Here is a 17,156-nt window from a genome sequence, read left to right on the forward strand (position 1 = left end):
GAACATTTCTGGCAAAGCAAGAACATCTTCATGGAGCCAAGCAGGGGGCGGACCCTCCAGTTGAAAAGTTACATAGCACCTTTAAAGGGCCCATGCTACACTATTTTCTGATCTATGTTATAATGTTGTTTCCTCGTCACAAACAGACCTGGAGCTGTGTTTTGTTTCAGTCACACATGTTTAACCCTGAATATTTAGGATGAGTTCTTCTCTCAAACTAAAAACACCTTCTCTTGATGTCATGTGGTAAGAGCGGAAATGCTCCATTGTGTTTTTAAACTCTATACACCTTCACTAGAATCATTTGAATACTTTCATCCCAAGAATTGCCAACTTCTACAGAACTAAAGGTAATAGATGGCTCCTAACTTGAAAACTACCACTTCATGAGGTCACAAGGTGGAACAGAGCATTTTGAGCTATGGAGATGTAGACAAATTAAACCAGGGTTACTCAAACATGTGTGAATGAAGCAAATATAGTAATATAAGATCTTTAAACTGATGGAGATGTACAGTGGTAGTAATTGTATAGTGCCTATTAATAGTGCCTGTAGGAGAGGACATAGTTGTCAATTGTTAGTTGTGGCAGTAACAGTCGTGGTACTTGGTGATGAATAGCCTGTGACAGTCTTTCACATGTGCAGCAGTTTAGTTTTGTGATGTTGAGGGGAAGCAAAAGCAAAAGCAGGCAAATGAACTACAGAAATATTTGAGCTCTCAGACCTGTATCCTGTGCGAATAACTTTTGAGTAAGTCTAGAGTTGAGTGGAGGGAGCAGTGAGTAAATAAGGTCAAGCCGTGCTGAAATGAGAGAGTGACTGTTGAAAAGATGTGCAGAAGTCAGTTTGAGCGGAGGCAGGTGATGGCCCTGGGCAGGAGCAGGTCAGAGGTTGAAGGGCTGTGAATACTTCAGATAGTAAGAGGTCACTTTTTGTCCCCTGCTGTAATAATAATAATAATAATAATAATAATAATAATAATAATAATCATAATAATAATAAAAATAATAATCATCATCATCATCATCATCATAATAATATTGCATTTCTCCAGACAGTTCACACTTTCAATTCAATTCATTTTATTTTTGTAATGCCCAAAATCACAACAACAGTTGTCTCGAAGGGCCTTCATGTTTTGGTTGATGGGGGAAACCAGAGTACCCAGAGGAAACCCATCCAGACACGGGGAGAAACATGCAAAACTCCACACAGAAAAGCCTGGGCGACCCAGGGATCGAACCAAACCTTCTTGCTGTGAGGCATGAGTGTTGCCACTCAGCCACCGTGCTGACTTTCATTTGAGGCATTATATTTGAGGCATTCTACTCACAGAAGGTTGATAATTATCTCAGCTGCCTTGAGGTGGACTTTAGTCACTCTGTTATTCTTTTATCTTTTCTTCTGTCTTTTTATTTACAGACATGATGAAGATAGTTTGAGAAATCTCATATATGGGAGGTTTGAAAAGGATACTATTTCTTTTTGCAGGCATTTTCCGCCAAACGCTCTGTTCTGAGCAGCACAGTGCAGGACAGGTAGCGTGGTCATTTTTATTTTGTTCGTGAGCTGCACTGAACTTGTGTGAGTTGCTGCTGGGTGAGGTGAATGGGGTGATTCTATTGGTATTTCTCAAAATGCACAACATTGCTCTGGCTGTCTGGGGGAATGTGACGAGTTGGTACCATCACCACTGCGGCTGTTTTCTCACGGGAAAACAGACCGGTTACCAAACAGGCGTTTAGAGCACACGTGTGACTTTGGTTATGTCCACTCTTTTATGGTCTGTACAATGTATAAGTTTGTCTCTTTATACTGTTGCTGATCCAGTAAAACCACTTTACACGCCGCGCCAAACGCGTGTAAAGCGATGCATTTATATGATGTATTTATTTTTGCCTGCGTTATTGTGCTTCAGATAAAGACGTGACTTTAAAAAAAATAAATAAATAACTTGAGCGTGTGTCCCCGTTTCAGCGCGCGTAAAACCCTCCTTCCATCCAGAGTCATGGGCGGAGGCCTTGGGCGGGTTTTGGAGAAAGTGCACGCGTCTCACTCACGCAGGCTCAGCTGTTGGCACGCGCTCGCGGTGACTTGAGGCTGAGCTTGGGGCAAGTTTTTAACAGCTCCTGCTGCTGTGCGCGCAGCCGTTTTCTTTCAGTTCTGTCAAAATGTGTTTTCTCCAGAGCACGCCGACACACAGCTGAGCGGGATGCAGGCTTTAGAGCCCTGAAGGACCTTTTCTTTGGGCGACGTTTGCAGGAGCAGCGCGCGGCTCGCTCGAGGTTTGGGTGAGAGCTACGAGGTGGGGCGATGGGCACGCCTGGGTCGTGGACAGCGCACTGGGTCACGGCTCTGTTCATTTGTCGCGCTGCGGCTCAGTACTCCAGCGATCAGTGCAACTGGCGTGGAAGGTGAGCAAGACACTTTTGCGACTTCTATGCAGCTTCTGTGTCACAATAAAAGCACAGCACAAACAGGGATACAGAATAACTGCTCATGAAATCCAGTCCAGGCTGCTCTATAAACCGTAGCAATTCTGTCTATTATGTAGTTTACTACAAAGATACAAATGTAGTTATGCAGTAATTAAGTTTGAATGGCCCAGTTCTCGGGTTATGAAATGTTCAGTGGATGATTTTAATGTCTCAATCACAACTCTATTTTAAATATTGTTTTGCCTTTGTTGTGGTTTATCTGTTCCTAAAACTGATTTTCTACCATACATGATTTTGCAGTGGTTTGAGTCATGAGCCGCACCTCCAGGACGTGGAGCAGGTGTACCTCCGCTGTGCTCAGGGCTCTCTGGAGTGGCTCTATCCCACCGGAGCCATCATTATAAACCTGCGTCCAAACTCAGAACCGCTGTCCAGGCACGAGACCGGGCTCCACGCCTGCATCAAGCCTCACACAGACTCTAAGGTACTGAACACGGAGGCCTCTTTTGTTCAACTCAACTGCAAACTAAAACTTTGCTAATGATAATAATGATGATGATGATGATAATATATTGTATTATTATTATTATTATTATTATTATTATTATTATTATATACCAAAATGTAACAGCAATACCCATTTTCTTTGTAAACTTATCTTTTGATTTTTAAAATGGTGCAACTTTACCTTCATTCTAAGAAGCAAATAGATGGAGTGAATTAATCTTAAAAAGATGTGTTCTAGTTGAAGATTTTGTGATGGAGGAAATCCCACACAAACACACAGCTGGGAATCAAACCAACCTATTTTTTATGTCCTCCCCTTCCTAAACTTGGTCTAATTTTAATCGACCCATTGTTACCACTAGGCAAAAGTTGAATGTTGTGTTCTTTTTAAGGGATCTCATATATATTTGGAGCGAGCTGGAGAGCTGAAGCTACTGCTGACAGAGGAACAGCAGGCCCAGGGTGCGGTGCACTGCTTCAGCCTGACAGAGGGGGCGCTGTTTGTGGAGGCGTCTGCTCACTCAGACATCAGCCGCAGGATCACAACTTTTCAGTACGAGGTGCTGACCACATACCCAGGAGTGCACATGTTCCCCTATCTGCACCAGGGGCCAGGTGGGTTACAGCTCCATGGATTATTTGTAGTGATGTGGGTAACAAGAGTACATTACAGAAATCAAATTAACATTATTTTTTACAGAGAAATAAACAAATAATTTGATTAAGCAAATAACTTCTTATTGTTGTATGTTTAACAGCCAACCTTATGATTGGGGACATTGCAGTTTTTTCGTCTCATATCTCCATGTTGTTTATGTCAGCTCCTCCCCCTCCTCCTCACTCCCACACTTTCTTCTTGATTGAACCAGACATATGAAAACAAGCAGACCAATCATAAGGTCACCCTAGGGTCACCCACACCGAACCAAGCAATCACCTCACAGGTCTCAATCAAGAGCTAAGATCCCCCTCAAGCGGTGCCTTTTGGGTAGCCCACACAAATATGAGCTGGATGGTGGCAGTCAGAGGAAGCCTGGCTTATAGCCATGAGCCAGAAGAAAGTCTGTTTGTGTCTGGCACTTTTTATTGTTTTTTTTAGAGCTGTTTGGGTCAAAGGTTAGTCCTCTTATTATACCTCTTGGCTCACCTGCTCTTTTCATTCACAGCCATTGTGCTTTGAAGTGTCTTTCGGCTCACAAACTCTCTCCAGTGAAGAGATCAAACTGTTTGCAAGATGTACCAACTCAGTCTCATATCCATTGGATATTATAAAGCAAAAATTGCGATGTATTCAGATCTAAACTGAACAATAAATTGCACGTTTACGTAAACTCAACTCCAGGTACGTTGGCTTTAAGTTCACAAGAGTCAATTCTGCGTAATATAGGACATTTAAATCTATAAAAACTCATATATAAATAAGACTTGTACGGCAACACTCTCGGGAATAGTCCAACGCCTCACTCTGTTTTGTGTTTCTTTTATAGTGACATGTAAACCTTGTTCAGATGAAGAGGTCCTTATGGCAGTGTGCACCAGTGACTTTGGTAAGTACATGGCCTCCATCTGCAACTTTGTTCATTCATGCTAAATATCTGTCCATTGCATGCTCATCTATGCTCAAGAAAAGATGCTTAAAAATAATTATATTAATTAGAAAGTAATTTACACTTCATTGGCCAAGGTGAGATGTAGTTGTGGTGAAGCAAAAGTATGATTTACAAATAATGAATAAAGAATCCAAGAAAAATCTAATATTTTACAGATCAAAGACCTACCTTATTCATAAAATAATTAAAGCGTTACTCTTTATGGGTTGTATCATTGGAGGCTTTCCCTCTGTTAGATAAATAACAGTCTTTCCCTGTGTTTCAGTGGCCATTGGTGAGTTCCACAGCACAGTCCCAAGTCCAGGCGCACACACTGTGGCTGTCGTGGTGCTGAGTCAACTGCTGCGTCAGAAAAACAGTTTGTTTGTGTGGGCCGGAGGCAGGGGACGCAGCTGGACAGGACGGGTCCATGTGCCCACACAGTGCCCCCTTCCTCCTCAAAGAGACCAGTACCTCTTGACCGGGTCTGTTCACTTTGGAGAAGCCTGGCTTGGCTGCGCACCCCGATACAGAGACTTCATGGACCTGTATGAAAGAGCTCATGAAGAAGGGACAAACCCCTGTGAAATTAATCTTTACTGATCAACATATGGTGAAAAACAGGAGAACAAAAACAGTGGATGTAAGGGCAGTGACCGCCATGGATTGGAGGGACTTATTGGTCTTAAGATCTTTCTCCATGACCTCTGAGAGAGTCGACCAGTGTTGTGAAAATGAGTGAGGAGTGTTTCCTGAGGATAATGCTGCTTGTGTGGTCATTTTTTAAATTAATGTTTGCTTTGTAAAAAGCTTTTATGTAAAGTAGAAGTTTTCTTCTGACAGAAGTGTTATCTATGCAGCTCTGTGAGTCTTCAGTTCTTAAATCGGTGTGGTTTACATGTGAAAAAATAAACGTTCATTGAAACTTTCTTTGCAGTTGCATGGTTGTTATGTTGGTGGCTGCCAGTGGAGCGTTAGAAGGTGCAAACTGAGGTGACTGACCCTAAACTGTGTTGAGTCCTCAGGAAGAGAAGGAATGGAAGGAATGTCCCCAACACACAGTGCTTCTGGGTGATAATGTTGTAACTACAAGCTTCATTGGACAGGTTTGGATCAAAACTCAGAATATTATTGTAGACAAAAGCCTAGCTCGTATTGTTTGTGATTTTTTTTAGAAGTTACCAGGTTAATTGCAAACCATTAACAGAAAGGTCTTCTTCCAAACGTTTTGGGCGAGAGGGACATCTATATATAACGTGTAACCATCCCCGTTGTGTGCACGCTCTTGTCTACGTGTTTGTCTTGGTTCGAGGAGCACACGCCACGCGCCCTGCACACGGTCCACATACAAACATACCGCTGTGCAGTAACCCAATCCACAGACCACTGCACCCTCTGGCAACCCCTCAGCCTCTGGCATAGACCCAGGGCCTCTGGCATCCCCGCTAATTCAGGACACACTTATCCAACTGCACGCGGACTTCATGGTAACCTTTTGCTGGGGAAGCGCGCACGATATGGAAACAGTTGAGACGCACAGCTGCGTGAGTCAACTGGAGACAAGGGAATGGCTGAGCTCAGGGAAAATACACTTGTGCGCCTCCGTCCGCATTTAACCAGCGATGGTATTTAATGGTCAGGGTGGGGCTGGTGCTTTTATATCACTGCTGATATAGCAAGTTCAATTTAGGCGTTGTTCACAGAATAAGTCAGTTTGCAGTGGAATAAACAGCAATTTGTGAATTATTGATTCAAATGGAGAAACACTGAAGTTCGTTCAACACTCACTTACTACTTTACTGAGTCTAATGCTCTCTGGTGCTGCCACTGAAACATCTGTAGCACATATTTTATATATACACTTAATCTTAATCGGTTTAAATAATAAAAGATGATCTGAATCAGGCAAGTGATATACAGAATGCTACATGAGCGTTTTTGTCTCACTTTTACTGTCACTGGCATTTTGTCTGGGATGGCTATAACGTATAATCCAGGTGCAGTATTTTATATTTGTTACATGTGTTATATTTGTTAAATCACCTTCATATTTCCTGTCTTACTCTTCAAAAGTACAGTTTTTTAGATAGAAGAGGTGTGACCATGTGTTAGCAAAATGCGGAAGTGAGAGTTTCAGAACGTTAACAATTTCTACAGACATTTTTTGATCTGGTTCCATCATGTTGGCATCATGGAAACTGCTTTTCAGCCTCTGTAAGTTTTCTATACTAAATATATTAAATTCTGCAACAATTAATCAAAATAATCATGACTAATTTGAAGTAACATAATTTGCTGCAGAAACAACAAAATATATATCTTGTATATATCTTAACTTATTCTGCATAAAAGTTACTGTGTTGTTTAAATCTATACAGACATGTTCTGAACTGTGATTCTTCTTTTAATTTGTCAGTTGATATTTCAGTGACAATTTGACAATTCTGGTTGTGTTTAAAATGTGAACTTTGAACATAAACACATTATTAAAACACAAACAACAAATCTAATAGCTATTGCAATGCTTGTCAGAAAAATCGCAATTAAATATTTTTCACCAGTGATTCGACTCTACTGTCCAGACTCTAAACAAAATGAAAGTTACATTTTATAAAAAACAACACAGCATTTTGGAATCAAAACATTAAATTTTTTCTTTTTTTCTTTTATCAATAATACGCTATTCATAAAAATGTTTATCAAGAAGCCTTCTATCAGTTTATTTTACCTTTATGTAGTGCGTAGATTAAAAGATTGGGTCAACTATTCGACAGTGTTGGGAAGTAACTGAATACATGCACCAAAAATACATATTCATAATACTCATTTTGAGTAACTGTATTCTACACTTACTCAGTCATAGGACATGCATAACAGACAGAGAAACAAACAAAGTAGTTTTTAGTGCTATGTTGTGTTTTCATGTTATAATTTAAATGCAACTGGATGTAAAAAATATTCCAAGTATTCAAAATAAAGTACTCTGATTGGACCATGCAGAATGTGTTACAAAATACATTTTAATGCTAATATTCAGTATTCTGTAACTAAATACATTTTCAAAGTATTCTTCCCATCACTGCTATTCAATCACTTAAATAGTTGAAGCCATGTTAAATGATATACCTTTAAAATTATTAGATTTTCTTTTCCTTTTCTTTTGCAGTTTTAGTGGAACTATGTGGCACTAGTGCTGCATCGCAGGTTGAAGTCTATGCATACACCGGAGGAGACGCCAAAGTGTCCTGTTCATACCCAGCGGGCTATGAGACTTATGAAAAGTACCTATGCACTGAAGCTTGTACAGATAATGACGTTCTGGTTAAAACCACAAAGCAGACAGCGACTAGATACTCCACAAGTGACCATCAGCAAACACGAATATTTACTGTGACTATTTCAAGTGTCCAGATGTCTGATGCTGGAAACTACTGGTGTGGGGTGAGCAGATCAGGGAAGGATATCTACACCTCAGTGACCGTCCACGTTAAATCAAGTAAATAAACTTTAAATGTCTTGGTTTACACAAATGTACTTTTAGCCGTGTTAGAATATTGTTCCCTCTTCAAAAAAACATACTCCGTGTTGTGTTTTGTTTCATTTACACATGTTTGAGTAATCTGGCATTACTGGGATGTTTACATCTCCAAAGCTCAAAATGCTTTGTTCCTCGTTAAGGCATAGTTTTAAAGTTGACAGCTGTTTTTAGCCTCAATTGAACTGCTTTACCCTGCAATAAACTAGAATAACCTTAAGTTGTATCCTTTAAAAAACATGTTTTTTGTTTTTTACCCTTTGTTCAGTTGTGATTTCCATTCAAAGGCATATGAAGTTTAAAAGTTGCTTCCTGTATTACCATCTGATGACATCACAAGGTGGAACAGAGTGTTTTCAGAAAAGAACACAACATGAATATGCAGGATTTGTGTGATGAACATGTGTCAATGAAACAAAACACAGCTCCAGCTGTGTTTTGTTTCATAAGGAAACAAATTGATAAGGAAACAAAATTGTAACAGAGATTTTAAAAAATGGGGTAATACAGGCCCACATTTGTACAAAACAGTAACTTTTTTTTATTTTATGTCAGATGATTGTTGTGACAGTGTCCGTAACATCCTGGGGTATGAGGGCAACAATGTGTCCATAAGCTGTCCACCCCAAAATGACAACAGTTTTAAATACATGTGCAAAGGATCGCAGCCCTCCGCATGTCGCAAACAGGCGCTTGTCACAACCAGCAAGACACAAAATGGACAGTTCAGACTCAGGGAATCTGAGAGTGAGTTCACAGTGGAGCTTTCTGCTGTCACCAAACAAGATGCTGGATCATATCTGTGTGGGGTCGAGAGAAGCAATGCCTTTGATGTTTTTTCTCGTGTTGACTTGACAGTGAAAGGTAAGGCAACTTTACCATGTTCATAGATGTATGATCTCTGTGAGGTGATGACTGTGGTGTTATTGGGCAACAGTTATGTACAAAAAGTTAAATGAAGCCTTTTTTATTGCCATTTACAGTTAAAATTAGCTTTTATCTTTGTCAGAATGGTGCTGTGTGACTCCACATGATGTTGAGGGTTTTCTGGGGCAGTCGGTGACCCTGCAGTGCCCATATCCTGATGAACATCGTCCCAACACAAAGTTTCTGTGTAAAGGCGATAAACGAACCACGTGTCAAACTGTCGTGAGCAGCAGAGAGCGTAAAGACAGGTTCAGACTGCAGGACACACGGTCTTCCAGCTCCTTCTCTGTCACTATAACAGGGCTCACACAGAACGACGCAGGGGCCTACTGGTGTGGCTCTGACTCACAGTGGACCGCTGAGAAAAACTACAACAGAATCCAGCTGACTCTGAGTTAGTTCATTGTAGTAAACAACCAAAAACACACGGATATGACCATGGATGTTCATAACTGTATGTGTCATTTTGACAGGATATCTGAAAGTCACTACTGTGTCCCCAACAACCACCACAAGTACAACTGGATCCGAGTTTATCACTACTGATATTTCTCAACACAGATCAAGCAATGCTACAACAAACACCTGTAACTTTCATTAAATTCATAATTACATAAAACTATTGACTTGTTTAAAAATCCTTTTTTACACAGATGGTGGTACTATGAGTTCGCGTATTATTTTGTATGTGGTGCCTGGATTATTGCTGATACTGGTAGTAGTGACTTCTGTCATCGTGTACAAATACTCATGTCTCAGAACACAAGGTACGTGGAACAGATGTATGTCAGTATATTTGTGAAAATCTAAAATGTGTTTTATAATATTTTATATTTTCTAGATGAAAGAGAAAGTAACAAGATCAGGTCTGCAAAAGAGGAAATTAGTATCAATGAGGTAAACACAAATTAAAAAAAAAAAAAAAAAGTCACACTTTCACACCCAGGCCAGTAAACTCGTGTCGGGGAAATGCAATGTACTTCATATAATTTAAGTTACACTCTCATTTATTTTATTAACATTCTCTTAATAACAACAGGAGCAGGTATATGGTAGTAGCAGCTGTAATTAAGAGTGAAATGTGCTTTTTAATGACTTTGTCTACGTCTGTCCCTGCTCCAGATCTATTCTAACCCGGCTCCATCAAAGGTTAAGGAGTATAACTGCAATGATGACTGGTGTGTGCCCCAGGACGAGACCTTGTATGAAAACTTTAGTAATGTCCCCATCTACAGTAACTGTTAAAACAAATGTACAAAACAGATTAGTTATATCAACACAATTTACATAGTATTTGTACATAATTATATTATCTATTATTATATTTGCATGATATATTTTTTCTAAAGTATGTGACATGTTAAGAAAATATATGACTGTGCATGTAAGTCATATTTTTATATATTTTGTGTCCTTTCCAATTTCAGTGTTTTGCTTGTTTTTGCTTGTGTTTTGTTAAACATGAACATGGTGAATATTGCATGTAGGCTGAAGGTGTAACAATGGGCTTTGGTGTACCATGATTTCCTGCTAAAAATAAATCAGGTATTTATAGTATGTGTGAACTTAAAAACTCTGTTACATAAGCAGAATCACAAAAGCAGAACAAAGTTTCACAGTATTTCTGTAGGCCTATCTGAAGCAGAATGAGAAGATGCAGAACTGAAAGCCTGAGTGCTGATGCTTGTAAATGTTGAACTGTAATAATAGTAAGTAAGTAATTTGCTGAAAAGTGATGAAACTGTAGTTAAAACCAGTTCTATTAAACTATGCTATTAAGTAAACACTCTCCTCATGATTGGTTATCTGAGCTGAGGCGTCCCACGCCTGTATCCAGGCAACCACAAACAAACACAGGACATTTAGTTTGGTAGAGTAACATGCTCCACAACCTTAAACCTATTCTATCGTCTTATTATAGGTAGGTTACTCTTTAGCACAGGCGAAAGGTAGTAAAGCTAGCTAGGTTTGTGTCCAGATCCCCAGCATGAGCTCAGAGGTGCTGGTGTCCAGGCCTCACTATGACGACAGAGCTGTGGCTCAGGGGATCCCCCCTCAGGACCCTCCAATGGAACCGGACGTCCCACACCCATCCTCAGGCTCTGCCCCGGCTGGGTACCGCTCAGCTAAGTACTCACCGGCCGAGTGGTTTTCCAACTACCACAACATTCTGAAGCAGGCCGCCACAGAGCACAATGAAGCGGAGAGGGTCCAGAGACGGAGCCAGAGGCTCTGTGCGGGCAAAAGTTGAGACTGGAGAGGGCACTCGACGCTACAGAGATCCCCTTTGCAATTGCCACAGACAACCTGACCTGTCACACCAGGAGACCAGCGCCCGACCTGGTCCACGACACAGTGGAGGAGGAGCTGCTTAAGGTGGGATAGTCTTAAAATAAAAAGCATGGAATAAATTGCTCACCCTAGTAACTGTTAATATTTTAGAGATAAAACTATTTTCAGACTCATGTCATTTGATTACTAAGCTAAAGATAATAAGTGAAATTACATGTCAAGTTGAAAAATGGGAAATTTAGATAAAGAGATGAATTTTTCCAAGTTTATTTTGCAAATTGAGCCAAAATGTGCAATTCAGATGATCTACACAGGATCTATTCCAAAAGGCAGTAAAAAAAAAGGCAGGGATTATATCAGAAAGTATTTGCACCGTCACATTTCACTCAATATGTGTGATACTATGGAGCTATTTCTAAGAAGCCAATGTTATGTTATTGCACATCCAGCAGAGGGCAGAAGATGACAGTATGACTTTTGTATGTCTGCAGGAGGTGGACCTTATCAAAAACATACAGGCATTGCTGAGGAGGACCACAGCTCAGGTGGTCTGTCAAATCAAGTAAGGCCACTCTTTTTACTTCTATTACATAAACACATACGGACTGACTACATGGTCTAAAAGGAACACCTTTGTCCTATAATCAGGCTCAACAAAGACACCAATCAGATGCTGGAGATGGACTGGTCTGATAAATATGAAGCCTATAACCTGGACGACACATGTGGGAGATACAGAAACACCAGTGCAGACACAAAACATCACCCAAGCTCAGCCAACATGCAGGATCAGTGAGTCTGAATGACACTACATAAATAATGCATTATATGGTTTGCCTACATGCAATCTGTTTTATAGGGTTTGTAACCCAGTATCTTGGACCAAGTTCACTCAGGACAATCTGACAAAAGCAATGCAGGAAGAACATGCCACTTACAGCCTCAGGTCAGTGGACATACAACTCAAAGCAAAGCTGTGACAGATTCTCCCATTCTGTCATTTCTAATTGTCAGGGATCATCTTGCGTAATCTTTTTACCATCTAAAAAACACTGCAAAAATCAAAGGTATACTGTCAAAACCAGACTTAGAGAGACTTATCCATGCATTTGTCTCCAGTAGGTTAGATTACTGTAACAGCTGCAGTACATCCAGAACGCTGCTGCACGGGTCCTCACTAGAACCAGGAAATACGAGCACATAAGTCCTTTGCTCAGGTCTCTGCACTGGCTCCTGTAGCTCAAAGAATAGACTTTAAAGCAGCTCTGCTTGTGAACAAGTCTCTCCATGGCCTAGGCCCAAAGTACATCTCCAACATGTTAGTGCCATATGAACCATCTCACACTCTGAGGACTTCAGGGACAGGCCTCCTGCTGGTGCCAAGAGTCAGGACTAAACATGGGGAAACAGCATTTCAGTTTTATGCAGCTAAAACCTAGAACAGTGTTCCTGAAGATGAGAGACAGACCTCTACTTTGACAATGTTTAAGGCCTAGGCTCAAAACAGTTCTGTTTAGCTGTGCATATGACTGAAAGGTTTTTATTCTGTACTTTTCTCCTTTAGTGTTAATTTTATTATCATTATTTGTGATGATTTATGTTTTGATTTGTGTGATTTTAATGTCTTTCTTATTCTGTACAGCACTTTGAATTATCTTGTGTACGAATTGTCCTATACCAGGGGTGGCGAACAAGTTAGGTACAAAGAGCCAAAATTTTCAACCGTAAGAGTCAAAGAGCCACACGACACACTGACCTGCCAAGACAGACAGACAGACACACACACACACACACACCCACATCACTTCCCATAAAACACTCCTCTCCTTACAAAACAGCAAGCATTGTACTTCTGTTCATTTCAAGATAAGTGTTCACCCTCAACACACACATCAAATGCAGCTTAGCCAGAGTTAACACAGCACCTACACCAGAGGTCAGATACCCCCCCACATGCACACATAAACACACACACAGGCATAGATAGATAGATAGATAGATAGATAGATAGATAGATAGATAGATAGATAGATAATACTTTATTGTCAGATCAGAGATCTGAAATGCATCTCTTCCCCTCTCTTTCTCTCGCTCTATCAAACACACACACACACACACACACACACATTTTCTCTTTATCTTCATCTCTGTCTCTCTCTGACACACACAACTACTGAACACACTTCAGAAACACATGTAGGGCCTGTATAATATAAACTGATGGAATATTTTTAGTTTATTTTTTAAGTCTATTTTTTTATTATTCTAAGCTATTGATCTATTATTTTTGTTTTATTGCATGTACCATTTTCCTTCTGTTCTTTAACTGTGCGGTGCAATACTGGAATTTCCCCACTGTGGGACTAATAAAGGCATATCTTATCTTATTAAAATATTAACACAAGCATAAGTCAGGTGTTATTTCCAAACTACATCACAGATTTTCTTACCTTGTTGGAGTGATGGGATGATAATCTCAGTGGGATTTTTTATTGTCTGGAGCCAAGGTTTCAATTACATCCACAAAACACTGTTTTAAAAACTCTCCTTCGTTGTACGTTTTTTTTCCTTCTTCCACGCCACTTTATAGGATGCAAGTGTCACAGTTTCTCCATGCTTGTTCAATTACTGAAACATTTGAGACTGTCTTTTTACCTGGTTTTTCAAGTGCTCAGTTTGTGCTTGCGAACCTTTGGGGAATTCCTTGTCCATATGAGCCTGGAGAGGCTAAAATGACGCTGGAGATTTGAAGCCTTGAAATGTGATATTGTAGTATTGCAGATTAAACAGAGTGATTTGCCATTCCGTTCAATAAAAAAGCATCTTCCCATTCTTCCAGAAATGTCCCGTGTTCATCCTCATATTTTCGATTAGTTTTGCATTTTGCCATTTTGACTCGAGGGTAACAGTCTGCACGTGCATGAAATGTTTACTTATTTTCGCGGCATTAGACGTGACCCGCGCAGATGACCCGCGGTCACGTGTCAGACGCAGCGTAAAAAAAGCTGATAAATCAGTTTTTATATATTGTTTATTGTTTGTTTTAATATGCCCTGGTGGATTTGAATGTGTTTTAAGAGAGAAAAAATTAAAAGAGAAAAAATAAGTGAAACATGAAACGATGCAAAGAGCCATAGTATATTGAAAATATGATGAGAGGCAAAGAGCCGCATTCCTATTGGCAGAGAGCCGCGTGTTCGCCACCCCTGTCCTGTACAAATAAACTTGCCTTGCCTTGGGTCTTTTTAATCAAGAGATTTACAGCCAATCCTCTGTCAGTAAAAACATATGTTACAATTTATAATAACTACACCTTAAGTATGTGTTCATAGTGTATTTCTGTTTTCTACAAAGTGCAATACTGTAGCGTTCTGGTGTAAGGAACTTTCTTCTGGTTGTTTACTTTCTCAACACAAAGGCTGCCGTAGGTCGTAATCCACCCAAAACAAGAGCAACACTACTGCTGCACTCTCAACTCACTAGAGCCAGTCTCCAAAACAGACCAGTAACTGACCAATAAAACCTTCACATCAACAACAGGTGTCAACTTTGAACTAAAGACAAAATATCAGACTATTACAATACTTTCAGACTGACTTCCAAACACCACAAACAAAGCAGTACAGTGCAGGCATAGCTTACAGTAAAAGTGATATTCTGTAGCTTATATATCTTCTCTACTTTATATTGGCAGAATGTTGGTGGAGAGAGTTGTGGAGGACACCACCAGAGACATGAGGGTGCAGTGTGCCAGTGTGGATCAGGCTTTCACTCAGCGCTGTGACGAGCTAATCCAGGCCAAGACACAGCTGGAGAACAAGCATGCTCAGGTAACAAACACAGACAGGCTCTATACTGTCTATAGGTATTCTGTTTTACTAAGGGCTGGGTGATAATGAAAAACATCATCTCTCAATAATAATATGTAAATCATTTAATTAGCTAAAACTTACCTGGGTTCAGTTTCAAGACATGAACAAGTTAATTACTCAACCACACACAAATATTGACTGCTGTGTGGTAGATTACACAGCCAGTTTCTGTTCATTTTTTTAATTAACATTTTTCACAACTTAAAAAAAAAATACAAAAATTTAAGATTGCAGATGATATAGTTGATAGTCTAATTTAGCATAATTTTACTTTTTTTTTTTTTCAATATGATCAACCACCTCTAGAGGTCGCCATATACTGTCTAGTAATATGAAAAATCCCACAAACTCTCCATTCTTTCTCTGACATATTTGTTTTTCCTCTGATATGTCTGGCTGCTCATGTCTCATTATGCATTTACCAATATGCTCTGCAACCTCCCGCTACTTTACTTATTCTGTTATTCTCTAAGATTTTGGAGCAGATTGGAGCTCAAGAGAGAAACATTGTGGCACTGCAACCAGGCCATACACGACAAAGAAGCTCCTTTAAGAGTGGTTCAGTCTAGACTGTATGTGCGCTCCCAACGATCTAACATGGAACTGTGCAGAGACCCTCCCCAGCTCAGGTAAAGCCATGCTCTGCACAAGGACCACAGAAAATGTGAGAGTCCATAGTAAGAGACCACTAAAAGCTCTATTTACCATCAGTGCAGAATGTGACAGGCCTAGGGAGAGTTAAAGGGATAGTTAAACAGGACATATGTTTTTTCAGGTACTGTACTTAGTATTGGACAATAACCTATAAAGATCACAATTACATTTTGTTAATTGTAAACTACAATATTCAGCTAAAATGGTTCAGTAATAGAAACAAATTCATTGACATCCTGTGAAAACAGATACAGGGTCTGTATTTCACTGTAAAAAGCAGATTATCATTCACATATTTTTTATTTTTTTGGATGTGACATTTTAAAACCCTACAAGTATCACGCGGAGTCTTAAAAAAATTAAATAAGTACAAGGATGCACTTCTTTAGGTATAGGGGTAGGTCAAAACCGTACACTTCCAAGGACTCAAGACTCAAATGCAGGATTACTCAAACGCGCATCACTGATTCAAAATATATCTCTGATCTTGGGTAATGTCTGCTTTCGTACATTTGGAAGATAAAGGGGGACCAAATAGATACCAGCCCAGTATTCCCATATATCACCTGTTCCTCTCACTCTTCCTCTCCTCTGTGTTGGTCTGCAGTCTGGAGACAGAGGAGAAACAGATCCATGCCTCAGTGGAGTCTCTGCAGCAACAGCTGAGTCAGGCCCGCGGATCCCTGTCCTTCCTGGAAGAGTCACGGATGGCCATTGAAAAAGATATAGCATGTAAAGCTAACTCTTTATCGAGAGGTATTTGAGATTTTGGTTAGTAACAAAAGTAATCTGAAATAAAATAATGTAAAAGTGTGTAATGTCAACACAATAAATATGTTTTTGTAATGTATATTTAAGATGTTTGTGCCCTAGGTATACATGTTTTTCTCTCACATGTTCATTTTGAGAGATTACAGAACCAAACATGACAAAGTGAAATGAAAAAAAGAAAGAAAGCTATTTAAATGTAATGAGATGGGAGGGATGGATTTGTGATTTGAGGGAGTGACATGGGGAGGGAACAGAGAATGGGACAAGACCCGACTCACTTGTGCTCCCTTTGGGCTGTGTCGTAACCAGTAAGATGGAGGGACGAAAACTGCGAGACTCACAAAGGTTTAACAGAATTTTATTCACAAAATGTTCAGAGTTCGAGTTCATAAATCCACAAGACCGGGAAGCAAAGATAGTTCAAGGGTTAGTGCACTGGTTAACATAGTCCGTGTATCCAAGGGTGCTGGGGAGCGTGGGTGCGGGTCCAGGGTGAGGATAACTGGAGACCATACCAGGGATGACGAGAAGGTACAGGAGCAGGGTATCCGGAGCTGGTACCCGGAGCTG

The 17,156-nt window shown here is 40.1% G+C and overlaps 2 protein-coding genes across 2 annotated transcripts; both read left to right on the top strand.

Annotated features, from left to right (window-relative positions):
* The first annotated feature begins 1,973 nt into the window (after positions 1 to 1,973).
* On the top strand, positions 1,974 to 16,579 carry LOC117379155 (tektin-4-like). Its single transcript, XM_055221136.1, is given in 14 exon segments — positions 1,974 to 2,415; positions 2,740 to 2,923; positions 3,339 to 3,561; positions 4,434 to 4,493; positions 4,822 to 4,900; positions 10,984 to 11,234; positions 11,237 to 11,373; positions 11,781 to 11,851; positions 11,938 to 12,081; positions 12,149 to 12,235; positions 14,984 to 15,119; positions 15,635 to 15,682; positions 15,684 to 15,790; positions 16,423 to 16,579. Coding segments are annotated over 14 exon segments (1,785 nt in total). The 5' UTR covers positions 1,974 to 2,314.
* On the top strand, positions 6,708 to 9,210 carry LOC117374968 (CMRF35-like molecule 8). Its single transcript, XM_033971208.2, has 4 exons — positions 6,708 to 6,749; positions 7,702 to 8,031; positions 8,626 to 8,934; positions 9,064 to 9,210. The coding sequence occupies exons 1-4, from the start codon at positions 6,716 to 6,718 to the stop codon at positions 9,102 to 9,104; spliced, it is 714 nt and encodes a 237-aa protein (XP_033827099.2). The 5' UTR covers positions 6,708 to 6,715; the 3' UTR covers positions 9,105 to 9,210.
* Positions 16,580 to 17,156: the final 577 nt, after the last annotated feature.

Source organism: Periophthalmus magnuspinnatus, chromosome 1 (genome assembly GCF_009829125.3).
Source record: "Periophthalmus magnuspinnatus isolate fPerMag1 chromosome 1, fPerMag1.2.pri, whole genome shotgun sequence".
NCBI classification, from domain to species: Eukaryota; Metazoa; Chordata; class Actinopteri; order Gobiiformes; family Gobiidae; genus Periophthalmus; species Periophthalmus magnuspinnatus.

Excerpts from the sequence above, each read along its gene's own strand:
- LOC117374968 (XM_033971208.2), top strand. The coding sequence starts at position 6,716 with ATGTTGGCATCATGGAAACTGCTTTTCAGCCTCT. Across the intron at positions 6,750-7,701 it reads GAAACTGCTTTTCAGCCTCT|TTTTAGTGGAACTATGTGGC; the intron begins GTAAGTTTTCTA and ends TTTCTTTTGCAG. Across the intron at positions 8,032-8,625 it reads GACCGTCCACGTTAAATCAA|ATGATTGTTGTGACAGTGTC; the intron begins GTAAATAAACTT and ends ATTTTATGTCAG.